General features: G+C 44.2%; 1 protein-coding gene across 2 annotated transcripts in view; it reads right to left on the bottom strand.

Annotated features, from left to right (window-relative positions):
* The window catches only part of FBN2 (fibrillin 2), a 242,414-nt gene that overhangs the window by 37,071 nt on the left and 193,133 nt on the right, over positions 1 to 12,210 (bottom strand). For both annotated transcript variants that reach the window (XM_062189229.1, XM_062189230.1), the window contains 7 exons: positions 11,290 to 11,415; positions 10,560 to 10,712; positions 5,824 to 5,892; positions 4,845 to 4,970; positions 4,539 to 4,664; positions 3,994 to 4,119; positions 1,369 to 1,485 (listed from right to left, as the gene is read on the bottom strand). In XM_062189229.1, the coding sequence (XP_062045213.1) occupies positions 1,369 to 1,485; positions 3,994 to 4,119; positions 4,539 to 4,664; positions 4,845 to 4,970; positions 5,824 to 5,892; positions 10,560 to 10,712; positions 11,290 to 11,415 (843 nt within the window). The remainder of the gene's footprint in view (positions 1 to 1,368; positions 1,486 to 3,993; positions 4,120 to 4,538; positions 4,665 to 4,844; positions 4,971 to 5,823; positions 5,893 to 10,559; positions 10,713 to 11,289; positions 11,416 to 12,210) is intronic.

The raw sequence follows: 12,210 nt of genomic DNA, 5'->3' as shown, positions 1-12,210 counted from the left end.
GCACCCCACCAACAGGGAGGAAGAGGCACGGGCTGTGAGCAGTGCGTAACTAGTAAACTCACAAAACCCCTGTGGATTTTCAGCCAGAAAGGTGCATTTCTGATACCAAAATAACTCATGAATTTTTAACTGAGTAAAAGCTGCAGGTGCAGGGTGAAGCTTTCCTACGCTTCCAATTGAAAAACACAAATTTTCCTGCAGACAAAAGGATAAATGGTATTCAACTTGACTGCCTCACCTGCTGACACTGTACGTGGAGATAAGGTGACTGGATTCAAAGGCCACATAAGTGAGCACATTAAACAGAGAAAAGTCAGTCACAGGTAGCCACTCTAGAATTGCTGACACCATACAGAATTTTTGGGAAAAAGGACATGAAGAGCTACATTTTCAGTTAAGCATAGGGTTGATTACTTGTGAGTGATTTCCTGAGCTGTTAGGAGACTGTACTTTGATCGGAGCCCTAATGCTAACTTTTAGTAGTCCCTGAGGGTACCAAGGGTCCGAAAAACTGCAGGGAAGAAGGTGGTAGCTAATTAAAATGCCCAAGTAATTCTACATTTTTTCACAATGGCAGAATTTTCAAAAATGAAGAACACCATCAGGAACCTAGGATGGATTAAATCTGGAGTCGGGGTTGAGCTGTGGAGGGTTCATAAGGGTCAGAACCGCATGGGCTTCACACACCGTGCAAGGTCTTGTGAATTAAAACACGTTACACCGCCAAGCTCCAGCATGGTGCCTCTACGTGGTCAATGAGGGATTAACAACCGCTGACACTTCTCTCCTGAGCTCCTCGGCCCATTTCAGGAATCTGTCCCACTCTTGAGTCCTCATTTCACAACCATCAGTGCTGGTATGGGCCAGACGCTGAAATCCTGAAGGTGCCTTGGAAGGGCTTCCGGGCCTGCCCTGGAAGGCTTGGCACCAGCACTGCTTTTGAGGCAGAAGGCCTCAGGACTTCAAAGGCTGACACAAAATGGAATTTCATGCCAGGTTTCCTAAGTGGGAGCCTGCTGGTGGGTACGAATGGCTGCAATGACATCAAGAACTTGCAGTAGCACTGAAACAACGAACGGTCTATCTCGGGTCTCATCTAAAGTGTCCAGGAGGCCTTCTCCCTTGAATTTACTGGTCAGTCAGCGGCAGAGCTTGGAACAGTACACTACTGTCTTGTGATGATTTAGGCCAATAAATGGTTTTAGTTAACTAGAAATGAGGCAAACGCTATTACCAATCTTTTGGCAATTTTAATAACATTTGCCATTTTATTAACAGAAAACTCTTAGTGTTCTTGGCTTTTCATTTCTGTCCCAGTGGACCGGGTAGAGAAAATGGAAGCACGAGAGGCCCGGCTGCAATACTTACCTAGGCAGTCGTTATTGTGAGTGAGTTCGAACCCTGGGTAGCACAGACAGTTGTAGGATCCCACGGTGTTTTTACAGGTTCCATTTCCACACGGGTGCCGCTCACACTCATCGACATCTACAAAGAGACACAGGCTCAGAGGAGTTCATTTTTTAACTAGAAAAAATATCACACTATAATGCTTCCCCAGATTTTTTTTCTCAATACTGAATTACTTAAGATTTTCCTTGTTTGACAGGAGGAATCCGTATGTACTTGAGCAACATGGGTATGAGGTAGAGAAAAATCAAAATCATGAAGTTATGGGAAAGTGTAGCTCATTTACAGGTGTGTATAATACTCAGAAGTGGCTTCAGTGAGCATTCCCTTACCTTAGCACAAAGCTTCTAATGAGCAAGGCTGTCTATCTATTGGTTTTCTACTCCTTAACTACAACCGATCTTTAGAAATAATAAAACAATTTTTTTAAAACAATTTTTTTTTTTTTTTGGTAAGTGTTGAGGTGCAATAGATAAAGTTGCCATTTCTGATGCTGGAAACATCCTATATATTCTGCTTTGGATCCAGACACCTGCTAATGTGCTTGGGAACGTCGCAGAAAAGGGCCTAAGTGCTTTGGCCCCTGCCACTCATGTGGGAGACCAGGACTGGGTTTCTTTCTCCTGATTCTGACCTGGCTGATGGGGACTACTGTGCTTAGCTGGAGAGCAAACCAGCAGATGTAAGACAGCCAGCTCTCTCTCTCTCTCTCTCTCTCTAGCAAACCAGCAGATGTAAGACAGCCAGCTCTCTCTCTCTCTCTCTCTGTGTGTGTGTGTGTGTTGCTTCTCCTTTTTTTTTTTTTGGACAGGCAGAGTGGATAGTGAGAGAGAGAGACAGAGAGGAAGGTCTTCCTTTTTGCCGTTGGTTCACCCTCCAATGGCCACTGCGGCCGGCGCATCTCGCTGATCCGAAGCCAGGAGCCAGGTGCTTCTCCTGGTCTCCCATGCGGGTGCAGGGCCCAAGCACTTGGGCCATCCTCCACTGCCTTCCCGGGCCATAGCAGAAAGCTGGCCTGGAAGAGGGGCAACCGGGATAGAATCCGGCGTCCCAACCGGGACTAGAACCCAGTGTGCCGGTGCCGCAAGGCAGAGGATTAGCCTGTTAAACCACGGTGCCGGCCGCTTCTCCTTTCAAGTGAATAAATTCAAAAAAAACTTTTCAAAAACATTCTTTTCTATTAAGTATCATAAACACTTGCCTAGAAATACTTAAATTTGATGAGGGAAAAGAGAGAGTAACTTTAGTTCCTTAATTCTGTGAAGGAATGGAATTCAAATTTGCAGACAAATTTGAATTCGCCTTTTAAAAAACTGAGAAACTATTTAGGAAGGTCATTCAACACATGAGCACGGACTCCCCAGCCCATGAATTCCAGTTGCTGACTCTACCATGCCCATACACACACACATACTTACACATGTGTGTGCACACACACAGTTCTTTAGGAAGGAAGGCTCTGTTTGGCAGAGGTCTTAACAAGGAATGTGATGGACGTTTACTGTGGGAGCAGAATGTGAGCAGCAGATTTCCCCCATGTTGAGTTTGTAAATCATAAACCTCAGCGTGGCGCATCACTCTCTCTCAAGGAGTATGGAAGGGAGAGGTGAGTAGAGGCAGGCGTTCCAGGAAGTTCTTGCAAACAGGACCAGGTCCTGTGTTCCCTGCCCAAAGGTCACCTGGGGAACATGCCCTGTCACTGTGGGGGAAGCCCTCGGGGGGCTCCTAGGAGGCAGTCACAAACAGAGACACTCTCCAGGTTGCGCCTGCATGACGGCTCCACGAGGCACACTAGTTCTGCAGCCCTGCAGTCTGATTTCAGCGCTCACCTGGATGGCATCTTGAAAACAAAAAGACCGGACGCCCAACCCTGCTAATTACAAATAGCCACATTTTAAATTTAATTTGCTTCGTCTAAGTACAAAGCACGGAGAGAGCACTTCTTGCTGCCGGCCTCAGATGTGAAGCGTGTGGTTCCGTCTCGGCCAGCAGTCATGCCATCTTTCTGCTCTTGAAAACTCACCATCGGCAGCTCGCAAGCACTTCTGAGCACCACAGCTGCCTAACTGATTTTTCTATTAGGTGCCAGGAGTTTTCAAACTACCTTGCCATGTTTAGCTGTAAAATTATCTCCAGAGGTAAAACAAAAAGATGCATATTCAATGATTTGGGTTAAAAGAAGGTGCACATAAAATTTTTTCATTTTAATGCTATCTTCTCTATGACTCTTATATTCCACAGTGCTTTCTTGAGTGTAAACCGACAGGTGCAGAGGGCAGCTGGTCCTGTGGTGAATCCCCCCAGAATCCGGCAGGTGCCATGGTACCTGTCAAGCCACATGAACCTTCTAGAAAGGAGCTTGAGACTCACTGACCTGAAGAATCTGTTCTGGTCCATCCATCCTAGCTTGCCAATTTTACACCAAATGAAGCCTTAAAGAGTTCAGCGTGGCCAGCCCTCTCTGAGTGTGTCTCTGGCAGGCACGGCGGTCCCTCTTGCCTGTGAGGGAGCTGGCACGCTGAGCAGCCTCACCTGGCTCTGCTGTCTGGGCCCACTTCAACCCCCCGGGGGCCCCTGTCTTCTCACCCATGCACATGGTCTGGTCCTGGGAAGCCTTGAAGCCGTTGTGGCAGACGCACTGGTAACTTCCTTGCAAATCAACGCACAGGCCGTGACTGCAAACATTAGGAATTTCTAAACATTCGTTGCGATCTAAAAAGGAAAAATAAAACACATGTTACACATATCTGATTTTTATTAAGATTTCTTCATTTTCACAGCCGTGTCACTCGGGCCTGCTATTAATTACTACAGACAGGCTGGAAATGAACCATAACAACAGCTGAATCGAAATGAGCCAGGCTTTCAAGTACCCAAGCTATTTGTTTTTTTCAATTACTCAATTTTTTTTTTTTTAATGTCCAGGATACTATTTTTTTTTAGGACCAATCCTAGGGGAAACTGTTGAAGATGACTCTTTTTATAAACAAAATGAACTAAAAGATACGGTGAAACGGGTTCATGAGAAATGAGTTAGAGAACCTTTTCAAAATTATTCTGGAAGATAATTTCCATAGGGAAGCTACAGAGCCTCGTGCACAGTGCCCCAAACCAGCCAGCCCGTCTCTTACCTACACAGGCCCCGTTGGGTGAGAGCTTGAAGCCCGCGGCACACTCGCAGCGGTAGCTGCCTGGGCTGTTGATGCAGTCCGCGTTTCGCTGGCACAGGTTATCCCCGTTGCTGCACTCGTCAATATCTGAAAGGGCAACAGCTCCATCGTAAGCGGTCTTCGTTACTGCGCGAGGGCCACGCTCCCGCACGAGGTCGAGGACCAACGCTTAGTAAAGCAACAACAGAGCCAACACAACCATCACAAGCAAGGATACCAAGCCCTGCCTGCCTAGCAAGGCCTCTGGGTGTCTCTGATGCAGGGTACCTTCACAAACCAAGAGCAGGTCATTGTAACTGAATCCTGTTGGGCATTCACAGCGGAAGCTGCCAATCTGGTTAATGCACACGCCATTGGCACAGATGCCTGGAATCTCTTTACATTCATCAATGTCTGAAATGAAACAGATTTGATTAAATAGATGTGGTGCTGCGTAGCGTATTTACCCCACAACCTTGAACGATGCCACGAAGAACCACGTTTAGTGTCACAGAAACCAATTATGGTTTTGTGGTTTATGAAAACATACAGACCACAAAACAGGCTAGCTCCCCTAAACAGTACCGGACAAATTCAAGTAACTGGTAAAATATACCAAGTGATTTTGATGTCAATATAGCAAACACACTTTCTAGGAAGTCAAGCCCTCTCTTCAACGCTGTCAGGTTTCCCTAACTACTGCTATTCATCTGATAAAGCTACGTTTTTCTTAATTTCAGACACTGTGCTACATATGCATTTATATCAGAGACTTAAAATTATATTGCTCAACAAATCTTTGAGGAAGGTAGGCACAGTAACTGAAAATAAATTCAGAAGGAAGCGATTTATAACGAATAATACATTGGCAAATTCATACTTAGACCGGTAGAAAAGAATACTACAAAAATAAACCAAGCACTTAAACACTTCTATTTGAAAATAGCAACTGATGTTTAAACTGGAGTGGATTATTCAGAGTCATGTAATTCAATACACATGAGAAGGCAAACTCAAGTGTTAGCTTGGTATGTACAAAATCTTGAGATAGTCACGTAACTCTCATAACTCGATCACCAGCGTATGCCGGGGGAGTAACACCATTAACACTCGGTTAGAGCCCATAAACATGGAATTTCTCTCTTGAGCTCAGGACCCAGATTATATTTTACTGTACTCTGAAATTTTGAAAACTTTGAGTAGACTTCGACAAAACGTGGCATACTCGTGGTGTGTATTAAAGTAAACATAATCTCAAAGAACTCACCAACAGCTTTTCCTGTGTGAATGTCAAATGTGAATCCAGGAATATTTCCACATATGGTTTTAAAGTCAGCTATAATATATAAACAAAGCAACGCACTCTTAAAATTCTCAGACTGCCTCAAAGTAACAGTTTATAAAGTTGTGAGCAAATGCATTTGACATTACCTACAACCAAGCACTTTAGAGTCAGATTTATCCGAGAACAATACCATCTTATGCAAGGATCGAGGAGTTTTCTAATATTATTATTGCTATCACTTTCACTGTTGAGTAAAACATATCCAGTTCCAAAACATCTACATAGGCACATATGCTTTTTTTATGACATTCAGAGCTTAAAAATGATCCAATTTATATGGATTTAAAACAGGTTAGATGTTGAAATCTTTACCTAATATATACTAAACTGATCTTTTGTATATAAAGAGAATTGAAAATGAATCTTGATGTGAATGGAAGGGGAGAGGGAGTGGGAAAGGGGAGGGTTGTGGGTGGGAGGGAAGTTTTGGGAGGGGGAAGCCATTGTAACCCATAAGCTGTACTTTGGAAATTTATATTCATTAAATAAAAGTTTAATTAAAAAAATAAAAATAAAACAGGTTAGAGCATACATTTAAGAAGGGATTATGGATTTCAGAAAGACATGAGATACAAAAATGATAAAAATTATTTTTTGGTGGAGCAACAGGTTAACAATGAATATTGATTAAGGTGTGAGCTTTGGTCTTTTTTCATCAGAAATGTCTACATTGGAATGTTAACTCCAAAGCTCAAAAAAAAAAAAATCACGAAATAAAAGTCACCATAAAAATTACAGCTACATACAATTAAACAAATCACCAGCAATTTAAAAGAATTCTGATTCTTAGAGATAAAATGCTTTTGAGACTCACAGCTACACAAGTGAGTGAAACTCCTGAGAACAGCATTAGGCACTAACTTACACCGTCCCCTCCACTCCAGGTGCTGGCGGGGCACGGGATCTGGTACGTGAGGGTACTTCAGAAAGCTCACGCCCTCTGCAACACTGGCATTCCTTAACAGAGCTCCGGTTCAGTTCCTGGCTGCTCTGCTTCAGGTCTAGCACTCTGTCAATGCAACTGGGGAGGTAGGGCAAGACAGCCCGTGTACTTGGGCCCCTGTACCCACAGTGCTCCTGGCTTTGCACTCATCAGCCCAGCCATTGTGGCCATTTACAGAGTGCGGAAGGCATATCGTTCTCTCTCTCTCTCTCTCACCTCTCTGTCACTGTCCCTTCCAAATAAAATAAATCTTTAGAAATTTAAAACAAGAAAAATGTAATTAAAAGATGAGTTTATTCTGGTACAAAAACCCACACAAGTGATACCCAAGAAGTTCACGGAAAATGTACATCAGATGCATGGATTTCAAAAAAATGTTTTGCATGAAAATAAACTTATTTTTAAATTCCATTTTTTCCACGAACCTTCTGAAGTAGTCTTGTATTATTTCACTCACCAGTACACAGCAAGCGTCCAGAACAAAGAGGCACATAACATATATCCAATTTAATGGTTCTGGATTGCCCGGCAATGTTCAAACCATAACTCATATACATCATCTCATCAACGGTTATTACAACCATATGAATTAGCTACTGACATATTCCTTTATTATCCCTACTTGATGTAGGAGCAACCAGTTTAGAAGGGCTGAGTGTTCTCCATGAGGTCATACAGTGAGTGGCAGAGCTTGGATTTTAAATCCAGAGCTGTCTCTAACATAAGCCCTTCATTTCCTCTCACAAAGAAAGTGCTATTTTAATTCCCTGAAGTAGTAATATTCAACTTCTAGCTATGCAGTTTTAATTTTTAAATTTTAATTTATTCATGTTCATTTTATTTGAAAGGCAGAGAAGAAAGAGACAGAAAGACAGATTTTCCATGTACTGGTTACTCTCCAAATGCCTCAAACATCTGGGGCTGGACCAAGCTGCCCCTAGAAGCCAGAAACTCCATCTGGTCTGTCACGTGGGTGGCAAGGACTCAAGAACCTGGGCCATCGCCTGCTGCATTCCCAGGGTGTGCGTTAGCAGGAAAGCGAAGTCAGCACAGACAGGCCTTGAACCAGGCACTCCAGTATGGGATACGGAGTCTCAAGCAGCATCTTGTCCCTGTGCAAAATGCCTGCCCCTAATTATGGCATTTTTTTAAAAAAAAATATTTATTTATTTGAAAGGCAGAGTTACAGAGAGAGAAAGAGACAGAGACACAGAGAGAGAAATCTTCTATTTGCTGGTTCACTCCCTAGTTGGCTGCAACAGCGAGAGTTGGGGCAGACCCAAGTCAGGAGCTGGGAGCTTCTTCCAGGTCTCCCACATGGGTGGCAAGGGCCAAAAGGACTTGGACCATCTTCCACTGCTTTCCCAGGCATATCAGCAGGGAGCCAGTTTGGAAGTGGAACACCCAAGACTTGAACTGGCGCCCGTTTGGGACAGCAGTATTGTAGGAGGTGGCTTTACCTGCTAGGTCACAATGCCAGCCTCGTATGGCAATTTTTTAAAATCAAGCATTTTAACAATGCCTATTTAGGGGCCGGCATTGTGGCACAGTGTGTTAAGCTGCTGTCTACGATGCCAGCATTTCACATACTCAACAGTTCAAGTCCTGGCTGCTCCGCTTTGGATCCTGCTCCCTGCTAATGCAGCTGGGAAAGCAGCAGGAGACAGCCCAAGGACTTGGGTACCTGTGACCCATGTGGGAGACTGGAATTCCTGGTTCTCAGTGGCAGCTTGGCCCAGCCCTGACTACGGCAGACATCTGGGGAGTACACCAGGAGATGGAAGATTTCTCTCCCCCTCCCCCGAAACCCTGCCTTTCAAATAAAATACATCTTTGTGAAAAGTTTAAAAAAGAAAACGGCTATTTAATTTATGTGAACATAAAGATGGCAAGATAGAACTAAAGCTCCTCTGACCACGGAATTTGAGCCACTGCAAAAGATCCCTGTGTTTCTTTCATCAACTTTCTCCTTAATTTCAATACCTTGAGTAAAACAATAAAATTCATACACTTGAAGTAATTCCTGGTAAAAGTACATAATAATTGTTTCTGTCACACTGTTTTAACTCAGTATCTACAGATATTAAAAATTATTATTCTTCAGGTCATAAAAGAACTTGAATGTCTGATAGTTTTAAGACTAGTCCTTTTCGCTGTTGTTTCTATTATCTCTCTCTTTCTCCTTCAAAAGAATCTGTGCTTCAAAGAAAAACATTACCATGTACAGGCAAGTCCTACTTGCTGCTTAAACATTTCATTTCAGTACTGAAGGAGAAGATGCATAAGGAATGCATTCACAGTAAGTTGCTTTTATATAAAATTTGCTCATCAAAACCTTTTGCACATTGTTCAAGACTAAAGTATAAAAAGATACTAATGAAATTTTAAAAAAATTATTTATTCATTTTGAAAGTCAGAAACAGAGGGAGATTAAGAGAGAGAGAGATATATCTTCCATCTGTGGTTTCACTCCCGAGATGGCCACAATAACTGGTCTGGGCCAGGCCAAAGTCAGGAACGAGGAGCTTCATCTGGGTCTCCCACATGGGCTCAGAGGCCCAAGGACTTAGGTCACCATCCTCTGCTTTCCCCAGGCCATTGGCAAGGAGCTATACTGGAAGTGAGCAGCCATGACCCAAACCAGTGCCTGTATGGGAAGACGGCGCCTTCCCCCACTACGCCACAAAGCCAGCTCCATGGTGTTGATTTTTAAGGCTATTTAACAGTAAATTCATCAGGTGTACATCAGAAACCCACAGAAATCTCTTTGTCTCTTCCTCTTTGACTTCCAAATGAATTTTAAAAAATTTATTTACTTTGAAAATCAGACAGGGAGAGGGACTGATCTTCTGTCTGCAGGTTCACTTCTCACATGGCTGCAATGACAGGGGCTGGGCCAGGCTGAAGCAGGTGGCAGCTTTACCCGCTATGCCACAACAGTGGCCTTTACTTGCGGAATTTGTTGGATTTTCTTTTTCTTTCTTTCTTTTTTTTTTTTTTTTTTTTTGATAAGCAGAGTGGATAGTGAGAGAGAGACAGAGAGAAAGGTCTTCCTTTTTGCCGTTGGTTCACCCTCCAATGGCCACTGCGGCCGGCGCATCTCGCTGATCTGAAGCCAGGAGCCAGGTGCCTCTCCTGGTCTCCCATGCGGGTGCAGGGCCCAAGCACCTGGGCCATCCTCCACTGCACTCCTGGGCCATAGCAGAGAGCTGGCCTGGAATAGGGGCAACTGGGACAGACTCCGGCGCCCCAACCGGGACCAGAACCCGGTGTGCTGGCGCCGCAAGGCGGAGGATTAGCCTGTTAAGCCATGGCGCCGGCCATGGCTTTTCAATTACTGTAAATTTTTAATCAAAAAAATACATCTTCTATGTCTAGTACAGTGACACATGAATAATAGCTTAATTCGTTCAGTGAATAAATCAATACTTGACCAGCATGGTTTCAAGACAGTGAGTTTAAAGTATACCAATGCTGAAAACTCTGTTCAGCCATGGAGCCTTGTTTCAGGATCCAGAAGTCTGTCGACATATGTCTCAGTGTCTGAATCCCACAGAGGGCCACACCTGGGAAATGGAGCCATATGATGCTCTCGGGTGCATACAGAACAGGCACCTACGGGCACAGGACCCGTGCACTCTCACTTGGCAGCCTGTACGTGCCAGGTGTCCGTCCCTGACTCGGTCTTCATTGGAGGTGCTGGCTGTGTGCTTACCTGTCCCTGGTGTCGGGCACGGCTCACAAGGTTTGTTCCAGGCTTTGCCCACGTTGTACGTGCAGCAGCACATCCTCTTCGTCACATTGAAAGGCAGCTCGTTCTCACAAGTGGTTCCATTGTAGCTGCGGTAGCAAAAGCTTTTTCTCATGTCTACGCAGAGAAAAAGAAGTAAGCTAGCCGGCCCCACGGCAAGCCGTTAATAATGACGGCTGTGCGAGCACACTTACTGCAAGTTCTCACTTAAGGCAACTCTGCGAAATGTCTCAGTCATGTGCACATGTCTCAAAAGGTCTCTAGGTTGACTGTAAATCACTTTGAGACGAATATGTGTCTGGTTTTTAGGTAAAGAATTTATAATTTTCCTTGGCAACAATGTTAATACATATTTGTCTACTCAAAATCATTAATTTAAAAAGCATTATCAGACTTTAGTTTCATGCCAAACATTCACTTTATATTCGTATCAATGGAAAATAAAAATGATTTAAGAATAGATAAACTGCAATATTGGATGAAATATGTCTTAGACTCATATGCACAGAAATCTAACTACCTATTATAGCTACATACAACAGCTAAACGTAAAAAATCCTGATGGAGAGCCAGCCACTTAGAAGACCGTGAAACACTCCATCATTCGCCAAGGTCTACCTTCCAAACGTCCTGAACGATAGTTCTGGGACCTAACTGCCTCGTGTGTGCGCTCCGCAGCGCCGACGTCACCTACCCATGCAGCTGTGGCCCCCGTTGGCCTGCATGTACTCAGGTGGGCAGATGCAGGTGTAATTCCCCAGGGTGTTGTAGCAGGTCCCGGGGCCACACACACCAGGGTGTGCAAAACACTCATCAATGTCTAGTGGGCAAGAACAGACAGTGATTGACAGACACTATCTGAGTTACATTATCTGAACAAAGCAAAAAGATGACCCTCAATCAGAATTTCAAACAATTATATGTGAAACTGTTCGTATGGAAAACTTCCCCACACTGCATTTACATGACATAAACTGCATCGTTCTCCAAAAGCAAAATAATCCCCAAATTAAAAAGTACAACTCATCAGAGGAAACCATTCCAAAAGTACAAGAATATGCGTTACACAGCACCCATATTTTAAAAGTTGAAAGGCATATTCCAGCAGAATCTCTCCAAAGCCTGTTTTCTCTTAGCTCACTTTACGTTTTAAACTGAACGAGGCTCACAGAGAGCCCGTATCTCTGTGGCGCCTTTCAAACCTGTGCCCCTTCAGGGCTGCTGCAAACAGCGCCGCTGCTGCTGTCGTCCTCACCAAAGCCTCTCCCTTCCCGATGCACTTCTCCAAGGTGCTCCGAAGGAAGGGCTACAGCGTTCCATGGCTGACGCGCTCATTGCCCAGGAGCCCGCATTCGCTCCACGAGTAAACCCTGAGGCTGCCCTACAAATATGACGAGGACCTGCACAGTGCTCCAGAGCCCCCGGCCAGACAACAGGAGATTACAGGGTTGTGTGACAGGGGAGGGGACAGAGGTGAGAAAGGCATCCACCCAGGCCCTGAGCTTTCTCACAGTGTATCCAAGGTTTCAGAAATTACAATTAAGAGCTGCATTTTAAACTCACCCATTTTTCCTATGCAAAATACAATTTTTATCAATATCTGAGTGGGTTTTTA

The sequence above is a fragment of the Lepus europaeus genome, chromosome 4 (assembly GCF_033115175.1).
Source record: "Lepus europaeus isolate LE1 chromosome 4, mLepTim1.pri, whole genome shotgun sequence".
Classification (NCBI taxonomy): domain Eukaryota; kingdom Metazoa; phylum Chordata; class Mammalia; order Lagomorpha; family Leporidae; genus Lepus; species Lepus europaeus.
The sequence above is the reverse complement of the archived record's forward strand: the minus strand, read 5'-3'. Positions and strand labels throughout refer to the sequence as shown.